A 16484-nucleotide genomic window follows, 5' to 3' on the forward strand; every position below is an offset into this window, starting at 1 on the left:
TCCCTTATGGAAAGAAACCAAATTTCCATAGCCTTTCTCACTCCCTTGAATTTATTATTTATATATTTAAAATAATCCACTTCTCAAGATGGCATATTTGAAATACAGTGGAGCCACTTTGAGGGTTAATTAATCTTATTTAATTAATTCAACACAACAAACCTTTCCTCTTCAATCAGTCCTTTTTGGGCAGCCTTTATGAATGCGAATTTTGAATCTTAAATTTAAATTTATTTCGATTTGTATGAGACTAAATATAATTTTGTGTCATGTGCGGTTTAAGTCTACACAAATCTGATCAAATATTCCAAACTCGAAACTTCTAAACACTAGGTCAATGTCTCATCTCTTTGAACCAAGTGAAGATATTCAACGTTTAGTTTGTAAGCATCAATTTGGAGCATTGAATATGGGATTCAGAAGAAAGGGTTTGATCATTTGAAGATAGAATCAAGCACTCAAAACTAATGCATTGAGCATGATGTAAGTGGGGCGCTAATAGCTATCATTAGAGAAGAAATATTAAAGCTTTTGGGAGAAAATTTTTAGAATAAAATTGAATTATTTTGATTGTTCTAAGTAAGCGTTGAAATTTTGAGCTAAGACTTCTCTCCTTATTAAGGAACTGCAAGGATCGTTCTCTTTTGAGTGAAAAAATTATCCGTGATAAATATATATATATATATATATATATATATATATATATGTCATAGTAATATATGTTTCATCATTAGTTGTTCGACCATTCATGGTAAACTCATATAACACGTAGAGAATGGTCCCCCGTAACTCTTGCCAAAGAAAGAATCCATGGTTGGAAATTTTGAGTCTAAGAAAAGAAATGGATAGATGAAGCGCTCAGCTTCAATGGAAGTGCCCTACCTTTTTGAGACTAGTGAAACTTAGTTGATTGCAGTAAGCACACAAACTGCACAGCACAAATCATATGAGGTAATCAGCCCCTGACCCAAAAATAGTAGAGCAACAGCTTGGAATGTCTTAAAAAATAAGTATTTATTATAAAAATACTTCAATTAAGTACTTGTGATAACAGGCATGGCTTGATACACAGTTAAAAGAACTACTTATCTTTAAAAAAGCACTTATAATAAGTGATTATAAATTTTTTTAGATAAATTTTTTTTCATAAAAGTATTTTTCTAAGTACTTTGGTATAAGTGATTCAATCCCTTAGGGTGTTCTGTGTTTGAGTTTGAGTACTCATTAGGTAAACTTTGGCCATTGGAATGATAGAAAAGATAGTGCTCTTGACTTTTTATGGGGTCCCTAATTAATTAATGAGTACTGTGTACTCATCAGCAATCTCATTTCAGCCCATGCTCCTAGTATAAAAGCCACCACATCCCCTACCCTCCAAGCACCAAACCTGAAAAGCTTCTAGCAGAAAGAGAAAATTTCACGAGTGTTCACAATGGCACCTCAGATGAAAACACTAGTTTTCCTTATTCTCCTCCTCCTGTTTACCTCTTCATCATCTGCTGGTGAGAAAATTTAATTCTCTACATGATTTGGTACTTCAAAAACTTATGTGTTGAGAGTTTGCTTTTCAGATTTTGCATTTACATTTGAGTTTGATTGGATTAAGACAAATGTGGTACAAAGTTATGTTGAGTTTTGTTTAAATCCACACAAGTTCAAATTCAAAAACTTAAAGCTCAATCTCCCAAACACAACCTTATAAAGCATATATGTATAATATTTTTCGCATGTTTAATCTATTGCAGGCAGAATCAAGACTGGCATCAGGGATAGTGAGATTAACCCTAAAAAGTTCATTAACTTGACAGACAAGATGCGTGGATCAGTACGGTCATTTGAGTCTTACAAATGCATGAATGCTAGGGACTTTAAATACAATTATCCTTATGCTACGTTTGGGAGCACGAATTTCGGACGTTAAATTTGGATTTGGTTGGGTTTGAACAAGTTTCAGTACAATTTAATAGTACATCTTATCCAAATCGAATACAATTCCAAATTCAAGACCTCTACAAGTATATATAGGGTTATTGTTCTTGAAAAATATGCCGCTACTCTTTTAATTTGCAGATTTCTTGTTAATCACCTAATTAATTTTCTAATTAAGCTCTTGTCTTGTACATCTTGAAGGCTAGTACTGCAATGAACATGAGAGAGGCAATGGAGCTTGATGCTTCTTTGGACTATGACAAACCAGGAGCCAATAATAAGAATGACAAGGGAAAAGGGAAACCTCCAAGGATCAGTGGCAGCAACAATTGACTCCAAGACATATATGATGCCTTCTCTATATATTGCTTGTTGGCTTACGACAATAATACTCACCATTTATGGAGTGAGGATTGGTTTTAACACTACCAAGATGTGATCATCTCTATGTATCAAGTTCTTATGGCTGGATTTAATTGAGAATACCATTATATTTACATGTATACACTAACTAGCACCGAAATGTCGTGATCCTTAAATAAATATGTCACATGCAATATAGCAAGTGGTCGATTGTAGCTCTCCATTCTCTCTTCAAAGTTATAAAATAGAGGAATATGTCGAAAATGTGTTGTGTGCTTGTTAAATTTAATATGTTTTAACTAGCTTAAATTTTGATAATTAATTTCCAATACAAGTTATTGTATATCTTGATTTACTTCTTTAAGTTATAAAATATTGAACTTGCATGTTCTATGCTCTACTGTTAGATTCTTTATTATACTTATTATAAGACAATCTATCCTATGTTTTATGGATAGACGGCATGTTGTTGTGTACGTATTTGGTTTATGTACTAAGCTTTGTATAGTGGGTTTGTTTAGCGACTTTGTCTAATGGACTCTCTAATGTCTAAACATGTTATATATTGCAGCATATTCAATTTTATTTTTCGAAGTTAGGGTATGTCTTTTATTTAATATTCTTGATTTCAAAATCCTAAGCAATATATCATGGATATCTCATTTATTTAAGATAGATTTTTATGAATAAGTTGACTTAATCAAGCCTTGAAATGTATTTTACTCGGATAGAAATTTATTTTTTTTAATATGGATTTCTAGTTAATCTAACCACGATTGAGTTGCCAATTTGGACTGCATCTTTTCTACAAAATAATTTAAATTATTAGGCTTTCAAAGATATTAAAATAAATAGAGATTTTCTCACAAAAATATGGTATTTCTTTCTTCATTCCTCTCTTATAGTAAGTTAGCAACTCTCAAGTGGTGTTTAAATCTTTTGGCCACGCTTATTTAAATTTTGAAACTTGCATTTAGTGGTCAACTTTTGTTGAATGATTCTTCGACAGTATTTATTCGAAGAAAACGGGGACTACTTGTTGAAGTAATGAGTAGCGGATCACAAAATCTTGGTGATTTTCTCTATCTAATGAATGGAGAGTCTGCTTTTTCATGCAAGAAATTGTTCAATAATTTTTTTATTTAATTATTAAGAAAAAGTTTTGATCGCTTAATTCATCCCCTCCTCCCTCCTAGCTAGGTGCCCAGATAACCAAACTAACAACAACAAATCTTAAAATTATAACATAAGAATATACTAATTAAATTCATATAATTTAAAATTTAACTACCTTACGTATTACAAATACTAATTTTTTTTAATATTTATGTAACACTATATATAAAAAATTAATAAATAAAATACATCTTCTTCTTTCTTTCTTATTTTTTTAAAAATCTAAATACATGACTTTTTCAATATTGGGAATGCATGTCAATATGTATTTTGTAGTTTTGAAAAAAAAAACTCGTAGTTGTACTGCTCTTCGCTATATTAGGGTTTTCTATGAATAAAATAGAACATGAATGCATTATTATATGTCTCAAACATGTTTAAAATTTTTCTAAGAGCTCTAATGAGTGCCAAAAAAGTGTTGAAAATAATTAGACATTAAAATAGATATTTAATATTATATAAACATATTAATCGAGTCCCTAATGCATGCCAAAATACTAAAACGGTACCTACTAAAAAATGTCGATATCATTTATAAATATGAAACAAACATGCCCACTTGGTTTTTTTATTCTTTAATTTCCAAAATACATACAGATCCCGATCTAAGTTGGTCGAAGATAAAATCTAATTTAATATAGCTTTAAATTCAAATAAATAATTAGTTTTTCCTTTTAAATTTTTTTTCTTATCAATCAATTCTATACATCTAATGTTATGTTTGGTTTGCAAAATAAGATTAGATGGAAAAGAAACATAATCAAAACTTAAATTAAAAAATATAACAAAATTAAATGACCAATTCAATTGTATTCTGTTTGGTTTTATTTTATTTTATTTTATTTGTCAAACATGGTGTACGGCGTGTTTGGCGTTTTTCATTTTTTATTAGTTGCTAGCCGTGTTTGGCGTTTTTCTTGCCAATGCAGCACTTTCAGCATGACCCTTTTTTATTTATGATTTTTTAAATTTTTTTATCAGTACTTTCAATCCCAACCATACACGTGGAATCCAAAGTCTAATGTGAAGACCGATATTGTAATTTTAGTGTAAAGTCGTTATTTAAAATTCTTAAGGTTGGCTAAAAGAGATTGGCTGAGAATGAAAAGTTAATATAAAAAGTTAGATTCTAATTCTTAAATTTTAAGATATTTAATGTCAATTTAAAAAATATTTCTTATGATACGGGCATGCAATATGTATATGATACAGCAAAACGATATTTTGAAGTGAGAAAATTGCCGAAAAGAGATTTGGAGTTGCTATCTTATTTTATTTTAGAAAATAGAAAAATTTATTTTAATTTTGAGAGCATATATAGATTTCAAATCAAAGAAGATGAATTTAAGAATCTAAGTAAGGCTCTATTTGGAACTCAGAAAATATTAGGGAAGGAAAGAAAAATACCAAGAAATTCATATTTTTATATTTGGTTATTGAGGAAAATCAAAAGGAAAATAAAAAATATATACCAAATCTGTGAATAAAATTAGTTTTCTGATTTTTAGTCATATTAAAACAGACTTTTATTTTTTATAATATTTAATGGAAAAGAAAAATATAAGAGAAAATGAGTTTCCATCTTATTTTCCTTTCATTTACTTTCCAAGTAAAATCTTTAATCTAAATGGACACTAACAGTCTATTTGGATCAAGGATTTTATTCGAGAGGAAAGGAGATGAAAATAAGAGGAAAACTTGTTTTCCGTATATTTTTCTTCTACATTAGATTTTATGAAAAATGAAAGTTCGTTTTTATATGATTAAAAATTAAGAAAAGCTAAACATCAATGATGAGTAAAATCAAAATTTTGTTCATGAATTTGGTATATTTTTTATTTTCTTTCTTACTTTTCTCGATAACCAAACATGAAAATGTGGATTTCTTGATATTTTCCCTTCATTCACTAATATTTTCAAAGTTTTAAATGGAGAAAAAATGTATGCAAGGTCGATGATTTTAAAATCTCAACACCCTTGACATGACTAGATCTCGTGTTTATCCAAAGAAATATTTAGTAATTAGTCAGCTGCTTTCTCAAAAAGCAAAAGTATGTTTACTTTGAAGGAAAATGGAATGACTTTGAAAAAAAAATTAAAAAATAAAAAATAAAAACATAGTTGGAGAAAACGAACAGTCTCATGACCTCTAAGGATGACCACTGATCCTTATTGTATTCCTTATTGTTGTGAGCAAAGAATAAAGAGAAAATAAAACATTAATTTTGCACTCCTCTTAACTTAAAAGAGGGAAAAAGAATTCATATTCGTGAAAACCCTTTGCTAGTCCCATTGTCGGCCAGTCAAGCTAGAATACGAAGAAACAGAAAACTCTATTTTCAAAACAAACTTTGAAATTTATTTTCAAATTAATGAGATGAAAAATAGTTTCTTAGCTAGTTCAGGAGTAGTCCTCCCACATACTCGATACAAATGGACGAGGACCAATTCCACTAACTAAACCTAAAAATTTAAGTCACTAAATTCTCAACTTATGCATATACATAATCCACTCTTCTTCCACTCTATTTCCCTCCCGATAAGATGGAACAACTTACAAGTGAATATCTCAATCACATAGAGAGTGCTATGAGCTTAATCAGTGCTCAACTCCAAGGGAAGTGCCCTGCCTTTTGTGACAATGACTGTCTTGGAACATGCAAAGCAAAACCCTAGCTCTCGTCCAATTCCAATTTCCTAAATTTTCATTTGGGGACCCCCCGTCCCCCCACGCCTCCATTGATCCAGTTTTGCCCGTAAGCAATACAATGAATGTGAAGGAGAAATAAAGTTGTGGACTGAAATTGGGGAAATACCCAATTGATACAGTAAGCATACAAACTGCACGGCACAAATCACACGGGGTTTAGGGTTAAAGCTCATCCTAGAGGCTGACACAAAAGTGGTAAGGGCTGCTTTTAGCCATGCAAAGGGGATTTCAGTCCACAGCATTAATAGATTAAAGGCAAAGTTTGGCCTTTGAAATGATAGAAAAGATAGTGCTTTTGACATTGTAGGGGTCTCTCCTAAATTAATTAATTAATTGGAACTGTGCTTCCATTATCAGTCCCCCACCCCCCGGGCCCTGAGTCCTTACATACTCTCAACCCCACTAGTATAAAAGCCGCCACACCCCCACGCTTCAAATCCCAACTCTGAAAAATAAGCTTCAAGCACACACAGAAAATTTCACAATGGCACCTCAGAACAAAACACTTTTTCTCGTTCTCCTCCTCATCCTCTTCAGCTCTTCATCATCTGCTGGTGAGCAAGTTAATTTCTGCATGATTACGTTGGCACCAAACTAATTTGCATGCACTCATTAGCTTCTAGCAACACATATATAACATTTTATGTGCATTTAATCTCGTGCAGGCAGAATCAAAACTGGTTTTTGGCATACCAAGATTAATCCTACAAACCCACTTAGCAAGGTAAATATTGTACGAGTTTCATACATGAATTTTGGGGGACTTTGGCCTCTAGCGGGTCACCCCATTGGCAAATTTCAGTTGGGAGTAACTAGTTAGATCCATATTATGAATTGGAGTGAGAACGATCGACTCGTCTGGCCGTGTTGATGCTCTTGCATGTATATCTATCTACTCAGACAGTGCACTATCCCGTTACTCGGTCGAGGTAGGAATCAACCGAGGAGGGGTCAGGGATGGGAGGGCTGCCGCCACTCAATGGATTAGCTAGTTGGGCCTCGGACGTTATACGCCACCCGTATTAAAAATAATAATATTATTCTTGAAAATTTTTCTCATTATTTAAAATTTTTGTGTTGGGTGATTTGTTTATCACCCATTAAATTAAGTTGCTAATTAGTTGACATCTTATTGTGTTGTGCATTTTGAAGGGTACTACCCTAATGAAGATGAGAGAGGCTATAGAGCTTGAGGATAGCACAGATGACTACCATCCAGGGGGGAATGACAAGAATCAGAAAGGAAAAGGGAAGGGCCCAAGTGGCGTTGACACCGCCAATTGACTCAAATTAAGAAACCATGCATGCATGCCTTGTATCTCACTTGTTACTTATACAATAAATGCCATAATTGACAATATAGGGAGCAAGAGTTTGTTCTAGTTAACACTACTACAAGAAATATATGTATGATCATCCTATAATATGTAAAATTCTTACAGCTTTGATTGGAAATACGAGAATATGAGTACTATTTAATCTGTTTGATCCCTTTTGAGTATTGGGTTTCTATTTTTATTTTTATTTTTCTTAGAAAGTTAATATATATTTGGTGTATTAATTGATTTAATCAGCATACAACAAGATGAAGACATGATACTCTGATATAGTAAGCAAAAATCTTTTCGATAACTCAGTGTAACTAATTTATTTATTGGTTCTCTAAAACATGACTTACATAAAAATATGAAAAATTGTTAGAAAATTTAATAAAATAAAAATAATAAAACTTAAACTTAAACACAAATAAAAAAATAAAAATATAAACACAAATAGGCTGAGTCACAAATATCTCGATCTCTTTAAGGAGATTCAAGCCCTCCGCGGTTTATTGTAGAAGAACTTTCTTTCTTTCTTTCTTTCTTTTCTTAATTGATGCATGTTGTAATATGGATTGAATAATAAAGATGCACAGCGAAATAAACAACAAGTAAATGTAAATAACACACAACCAAAACAAGATCAACACGAAGATTTATGTGGTTCGGTAAAGCCTCATCCACGGAAGCAATGACACACAAATTTTAGTATGAAAATCAATATGTACACAATACACTTCTCAAATGATCACTCTCCATCTCAAAATATGCCCAGATGACATATATAGAGATTCCTCGAAGGTTTCCTCCCGTTTGCCAACCACCCAATGTTTAAAAATTCAAATTTCTGAAGAAACTGTCGCAGTCCAGGTGCCTCTCGTCGACGAACACATGGTTTCGTTGACGAGACCAAGAAGAACCTTCATCAACGAATACAAGGCTTTCATTGACGATTCCCGAAATCTGAAATTTCCTACTCTCGGTAATTATTCGTTAACGAACTTCAAAGCTTTCGTCAACGAACCTCTGCTATCCCCTCGTCGACGAACATAGTATCAAATGTAACTTTCATTCATACCATTTCCATAAAATTGAGTACAAGATATAGAGATACAAGAAACTATTTTAAGAAGCTATTTTATTTATGTACAATATTTACGGCTACAATCATGTTTGACCCTTGATTGAAGGAATTCCTAAATCTAGGATTTCCATAGCTGGCTAATTGTGGGACTCACGCCAACACTCCCCCTCAAGTTGGTGTGTAGATATCTCTAACACCTAACTTGTCAAGTGAGTCATTGAAGTTTCTGTTGGAAACTGCCTTGGTAAGAATGTCAGCAAACTGATCTTCAAATTTAACAAAAGGGAACTAAATGATCTTCTCTTCCAGGTTCTGTTTGATGAAATTTCGGTCTATCTCCACGTGCTTGGTGTAGTCATGTTGAACTGGGTTGTGAGATATGTCGATGGCAGCTTTTTTATCACAAAATAAATTCATTGTAGAGTCAGGAGGAAAACCAACCTCTACGCCAAAGAAGCTCACATAATCCTTTCGCCATGCCTCGGAACTCAACTTCAGCCCTGGATAACGCTACCACCTTCTGCTTTTTACTCCTCCATGTAACTAAGTTTCCTCCAATAAATGTAAAGTAGCCTGAAGTAGACTTTCTATCCAAGATATTCCTAGCCCAGTCCGCATCCGTGTACCCTTCAATCTTCAGATGAGCATTCTTGGAGAACATTAGTCCTCTTCCTGGTGATGACTTTAGACAGCGGAGAATTCGAATTACAGCACCCATATGGTCTTCACTCGGATTATGCATAAATTGGCTTACCACACTTACGGCGTAAGCAATGTCTGGACGAGTGCGAGATAAGTAAATGATCTTCCCCACTAGTCTTTGATACCTCACCTTATCGATTGGCACCTGGTTTGAATATTCTCCAAGCCTATGGTTCTACACAATCGACGTACCCACAGGTTTACACTCTAGTAATCCCACTTCCATTAATAAGTCTTGCACGTATTTCTGCTGAAAGAGGAATATGCCTTTTCTTACCTCGTCACCTCTATTCCCACAAAATACTTAAGCCCTCCCAAGTTTTTCATTTCAAATTCAGTAGACAATTGTTCTTGTAGCCTCGAGATCTCATCAGCATCATCCCCCGTAATTATCATATCATCCACATAGACTATTAATGTTGTCACCTTCCTTTGTCGGTGTTTTAGGAAGAGAGTATAGTCAGAGTTACTTTGGCGATTGCCATACTTCCTCATAGATGAACTAAGTCGGCCAAACCATGCTCGCGGTGACTATTTTAGTCCATACAATGCCCTCTCCAGTTTACAAACAATTTTGTTCCTAGCCGATCTTATATATCTTGGCGGGATATCCATGTATACCTCCTCGTCAAGGTTGCCATGAAGGAAAGCATTCTTCACGTCGAGTTGATGTAGTGGCCAGTCCAAATTTGCTGCAAGAGATAGTAAGACTCTAACGATATTCAGTTTAGCTAATGGTGAGAAGGTTTCTGAGTAGTCTATGTCATACGTTTGGGTAAAACCCTTTGCCACAAGTCTCGCCTTGTATCAGTCAATTGATCCATCAACCTTGTACTTTATAGAGAACACCCATTTGCATCCCACTATTTTTTTTCCTTCCGATAATGGGACCAACTTCCAGGCATTATTTTTCTTTAAGGCTTCTAGTTCTTCTTATATTGCCTGCGCCCACTCTGGATCAAATAACACCTCTTCAACACTACTGGGAATATGGTAGGAGGATAGTGTTTGAGTGAAAGTCTTGAGTGGCTTGGACAAACCTTGAGTAGATACATAATTTGCAATTGGGTATTTGGACTTCCTTCATTCTTCATCTGGGTTGTATCTGTTCGGTGGTTTCCCACGATTGTGTCTAAAAGGCAACACATAACCAGTAGATGAATCCAAAATATTAGCATGTAAAGGTGCATCAGGAATACTTACCCCAAGGACATTCTCAGGAGGAGGAGGAGGGTCTTCGGGTACTGAGGAGTGAGGGGACTGAGGGTACTCTGTAATTTCTGCTTCTTCATTTTTGGCTTCTTCATTTCCAAGTTCTTCGGCTTCATCATTCCTCAATTCGACATATTCAATCTCTAGTGGTACCTCATGCGGTTCAACCTCTCTATTTCCAGTTCCATGCTCACCTACAGGGGCCATCAACCAATTTGTCTCTTCTACTTGAGTCTCCCCCTGAAGGGAAGAATTGGGTACCGGTGAAGGATAGAAATTCTCGGACTCAAGAAATGTAACGCCCATGGTTATACAGGTTCAGTTGGGGGTCATAGCAATGGAAGCCTTTTTTATGTAAACCATATCCCAAAAATAAGCACCGAACGACACATGGGTCCAGTTTGGTACGTTGATTCTTGTGGAGGTGGACAAAAGCAACACACCCAAAAATTATAGGAGGAAGCATCAATATTGAGGGAAGGGATATATGAGTAGAGAGGATTTGTAAAGGGATTTTAAAGTGTAAAATTTTAGATGGCATACGGTTGATTAAGTAAACTGCAGTAGCCACAGCATCCCCCCAATGGCAACTCGGCACCATTGCTCCAAGGAGTAAGGCACAGGATGTTTCCAAAATATGCTGATTTTTCCTCTTGGCGACACCATTTTGTTGTGGTGTTTGAGAGCATGAGGTCTCATGGAGGAGGCCACGTTGTTGGAAATAGGCCTGAAATCTTTGGTTGATGAATTCGCCACCATTATCGGAACAAAGAATTTTTATCTTGGAAGAGAATTGAGTCTGAACCATGGCATGAAATGCTTGAAAAATAGTGAAAACTTCGTCTTTGGTATTTAGTTGATAGAGCCATGTCATTCGAGTACAATCGTCGACAAAAATTACAAACCAACGGTGACTAGAGGAAGTAGGTATCGGGGATGGTCCCCACACATTAGAGTGTATCAATACAAACAGAATATTAGTTTTATTTAAGCTAACTGGATAAGAAACTCGTTGGCTTTTAGCCTTGATACATGTATCACATTTAAAGTCCTCATTCTGCAAATGGGAAAATAAAGATGGGAGTAGATGCCGGAGATAGCCGACTGATGGGTGCCCCAAGCACTTATGCCATAGCCAAATATGTCGTTCATGGGGACTGGTTTGATGGTGCGTGTAGTATAGTCCCCCCCCCCCTCTTAGTACCACGCCCAATAATCTCCTTGCCAAGAACATCTTGAAGAAAACAAAAAGTAGAGTATATCAGCACAACACAATTAAGCTCTTCAGTAACTTGACTCACAGATATCAATTTGTTGGAGAGAGATGGAACAAGAAGTGTGTGAGTTAGAGAGACAAAGGGGGAGACAAGGGCATGATTCCAGCCTCTGTGACTGGGTAAGTGGCCCCATTGGCATTGGCAATCCAAGTCCTCCGTGGCTGAGTTGTGTTGGAGAAGTCATTTGGATCAAATGTCATATGATCCGTCGCTCCGGAATCGATAATCTAGGCACCATCATTTCGAGTAGTAGAGCTGCAATAAACTTGACCACAATTACCTTGATCTAGGGTTGAGGTAGATGGTTTAGCCACGGGAATAAGAGAGAGTTGAGATTCAGTCGTGGCCACCGCTGCTCGACCTGGAACGTCTTCAGTTACAGGAGCATCTCATTTCTTTCGGGCTTGTAATTTGTGCCACCAGTCTGCGTAGCCATGTAATTTGAAACAAGTTTCTCGAGTATGTTTTGTACTCCCACAGTGAGTGCATTTATTCCCATCAAATGGCCTTTGGATCGTGAGGAGGACCCAGACTTTTGTGACTGGCCAGATTTCACGCCTTTGATGGCCATAACAACATCACTAGCCACTGCTTCTGCTCCAGATATCATCACAAATTGTCAAAGATCTTTCCTTCGAATGTGAGCATATGCCTGCTCAATTGAAGGGAAAGGTTTCAGGAAAAGAACATCGCTCCGAACATGATCCAATCGATCATCTAGTCCGTCAAGAAAAGTGTATACTCGCTCCTCCTGTAAAATGGAGTTGTAGCTTTGTATGTCAGTTGCACATTTCATTGGATTTGGTCGACGAAAATCGATCTCTCCCCACAAACCCTATAGATATTTATAGTATTTTTCTATAGATCTACCTACTTGTTTCATTCGAGATACACGACGTCAGAGCTCGTATACCTGCGAGGTGTCAGTTCCATCAAAGTATGCTATGGCAATAGAATCCCATACATGCTTAGCCATTGGGTAGCGAATAAAGTTCACGACCAAGGAATGATCCATGGAGTTGATCAACCAGCCTTTCACCATGGCATTCTCAATACGCCACTTACGAAAGGAGGGGTCGGTTTGTGGAGGTTGGGTGTAACGACCTGCTTAACTAACATAAATTTTTTTTTCCACTGTAATAATTATCATACTCTGATACCATAACATTATCCTAAGCAGCGAAAAGCATAATACAAATAAATATTTCCATACATAATGATATACCATACTATACAATACCAGAGTGCTATCATGTTTCCCAAAAGAATATATACATGTGTTACTAAAATCCCCAAAATTGCCCTCAGCTAGCTAGGGCAAATACAAAAACCCTCCACTGTACTCACTTTGCTGTAAGGGCACTACAGACGCCCCTCTACCTGCGAGCCTTATCTGCTCGCCTACCTAGATCACCTGAAAAAGGTTTCAACACTGGAATGAGCCAACGCTCAGTAAGACGATATATGTTATTACTAATGTGTGGCAAATGAGTCATCATATCATAAAAATCTATTTCCATATAATCATGTATATCTTGATCTATAAATATAGTACAAATCATAATATTCATTACCATTTTCATGTCATTTAACACATTTGTATTTAAGTTACTATTCAAAATACTTCTAACATAAATAAGTAATTCCCTTGTCTCTGTAAATCAGAATATACATAATAATAACTATAAACTTTACCCTGTGGATATTTGTATGTCATGATTTAACCCCTCATGACAGGGTTGTGTGGCCCGTAGGCGGGATCTACACTGGTTGGCCAACCAAGTAAATCACTATACTCCCTCGGTCGATCTGCCCACCTCCACTCATATCTGATGGGGAGCCTGTCCACGTCAAGGGCACTATATGATCGACCTACAGCCTATTATCTGAATAGGCGGTTGCACTCTGTAAATTGTAAACTGTATGTAGCTACGGTACCGTGCTCTATAATCTATACGGTCCAACAGGGTCTGATACTATATACATATTCATATATACACTTTCACTGTTTTCATCATGTTTTCAAAATTACCATAACTTTTTCTTTCTGTACTGTAAATACTGTAACTGTAGTATCTCGATGCTATCTTTATATAACTGTCTATATACTTTGTAAATGCTCTGTCTGTATACTTTGGATGTTATGGTAATAGAAAACATGGCATGCTTTAAACTCTGTAAATCATAATACTGGAACTACATAATCATAATACTGTATCCGTAATTCGTATAATCATGGTATTAAAATCCGTAAAATCATGGTACTGTAATTCACATAATCATAACACTGAAATACATAAAATCATGAAAATACAATTCATAGAACATACTCCCGTACTACATACATAATCTCAAGCCACACCATACTATAATACACAATTTTCTTAAATAAATAAACTGTATAACATTTTGAAACTTCCTAGCATAGCATATATCCCTTACCTTATTTCTGAAAAACCCCTACTGTACTCTAACCCAATACCCGCAGGGCCTCCTACAAAATACCCTAAAACCAATATTTTTCAGAACTAAACATCAGTATTTTTCTGCCTGTATCATTTCCTATAACTACCACAAGGCCAAAAAGAGACTAAAAGGCCTTACCCTGAACTTGGGATGATTTCCAACTCCGATTTCCCAACGATCCACTCCGATAGATGCGTAGAGAACTCCGCCAGGAGTGTCGTGGTAGCTTCGGATCGTCAATCCGGCGACTGGTGGGGCCGAAAATAAAGAGAGAAGGGAGAGAGAATCGTAGGAGAGAGAGAGCAGAGAGAGAGCGGCGAGAGAAATGAAAATATCCCGGTTTAACTGGCAAATTCGTCGATGAATTTTTCAGTAAATTCGTCGACGAAGCCCTGTATTCGTCGACGAAATGCAGACCGCCCCAAACCCTCTCTCGGTATTTTCTCGTCGACGAAGCCCTGTGTTCGTCGACGAAATTCTGAAGACCTTCATCAACGAGACCCTGTGTTCGTCGACGAAGCTGGGCAATTTCTTGAATTTATGATTATTTAATATTATCTCCAAAATACAATGTCGTCGATGAAGTTTACGGCCTCCTTCTGTTCTTGTATCTATTTCTCTCCCTCTTAATTATTAAAATGCTATTATTCGGGTCACTACATTGGGGGTAGTCTCCATTGATGTATCCTAGTTTGTCTTTTCCTAAGATATACATCTCAACAACTTGGGACCATAATCCATAGTTGGAACCATCCAACTTGATGCTGATTGGAACCATCGGGGAATCAGTGATGGGAGAGGAAGAGGTCTGGACCCTTGACAAAACCTCGTCATTTTTTATGCTAGACTATCCAGGATTTTTTCAGTGGAGTCAGCCATGAAGGCCGAGCAAAAACTTGACCCCTACCTGATCAAAAAACAGGGAACCCAAGATCATGCTCTGATACCATGTCAAACGTAACTTTCATTCATACCATTTCCATAAAATTGAGTACAATATATAGAGATACAAGAAACTATTTTAGGAAGCTATTTTATGTTTGTACAATATTTACGGCTACAATCATGCTTGACCCTTGAATGAAGGAATTCCTAAATCTAAGATTTCCATGGCTGGCTAATTGCGGGACTCACGCCAACATATAGTGCCTTCGTTGACGAGGTTTGTTGTGCTATCCCCTTCATGTTTTTCCCTCTTCCTTCTTTGCTTATCAAAACAGAAGTATAAGAGCCACAAATAACAAATCTCCACCTTGGCGATTATACACTCCTTAGGAGATTCCCATAAAACATGATCTGCTCCACCTTGAACTTAAAAACGCTAAGTTTGGGCTTGTCTCTCTTTTATCACTTGGAGACATAGAGTAAGTGTAATAACCCGAGGAATTTTTCAGCATCTTGTCGACGAACACAGGGGATCGTTGACGAGGATATAAGAGGAGTTTGTCGACGAGGACAAGTTTCGTCGACAAGAAAATACCGAGAGAGGTTTTTGGGGCAGTCTAAAATTCATTGACGAGGGAGGAAGTTCGTCGATGAAATTTCTTAAGGACTCGTCGACGAGATGACGTGTCTCATCGAAGAATCTGGGGCTATAAATAATGAAAACCTGGATTTTTTAGTAGAAAACTGGCTTAAAAACTTCCTCTCTCTCTCTCTCTCTCTCTCTCTAAAACATCTCCCACTCCTTCTCTCTTCTATTCCAGGTCTGATTCTCGTCGGATTGAAGATCTGAGGCCACCACGATGCTCCTAACGAAGTTCTCTGCAAGTCTGCTAAAGCTAATCGTTGGTGGAGTTAGTTTGAAATTCATCCCAAATTCAAGGTAAGGTGTTTTATTTAGAATATACTTTCCTTGCAGTTATAGGAAATGTTGTATGCAGGAAAATACTGATGTTTTGTTCTAGGTGATGTCATTTTCTGGGTGTTGAGTAGAGAACCCTGCGGGTGTAGGGCCAGAGTTCAATAAAGGCTTTTCAGAAACTAGGTAAGGGAAATATGCTATGCCCGAAAATTTGAATATATTAATATAAATTTTACAAACATGCATGTGTACCAGTATTTATGTAGTTTTTATAGAATATGTGATTTTAAAGTATGTGTGGCCTGAGTAGATATTATTTGATATGGAGTTTTATACAGTTTTTCAGTATATCAAGTTGTACAAATATAGTTAGATATTTATAGATTTTATACAGACAGAATGTGTATACATATACAGTTTTTATTCAAATGATTACATAGAC

At 36.0% G+C, this 16484-nt stretch overlaps 1 protein-coding gene across 1 annotated transcript; it reads right to left on the bottom strand.

The window, feature by feature from the left end:
* Positions 1-9005: 9005 nt before the first annotated feature.
* LOC131157780 (secreted RxLR effector protein 161-like) lies at positions 9006-9778 on the bottom strand. The gene is made up of 2 exons (XM_058112169.1): positions 9569-9778; positions 9006-9458 (listed from the first exon to the last, which is right to left on the bottom strand). Exons 1-2 carry the CDS (start codon positions 9776-9778, stop codon positions 9006-9008), a joined length of 663 nt encoding a protein of 220 aa, XP_057968152.1.
* Positions 9779-16484: the final 6706 nt, after the last annotated feature.

This window comes from Malania oleifera, chromosome 6 (genome assembly GCF_029873635.1).
Source record: "Malania oleifera isolate guangnan ecotype guangnan chromosome 6, ASM2987363v1, whole genome shotgun sequence".
Lineage (NCBI taxonomy): Eukaryota > Viridiplantae > Streptophyta > Magnoliopsida > Santalales > Ximeniaceae > Malania > Malania oleifera.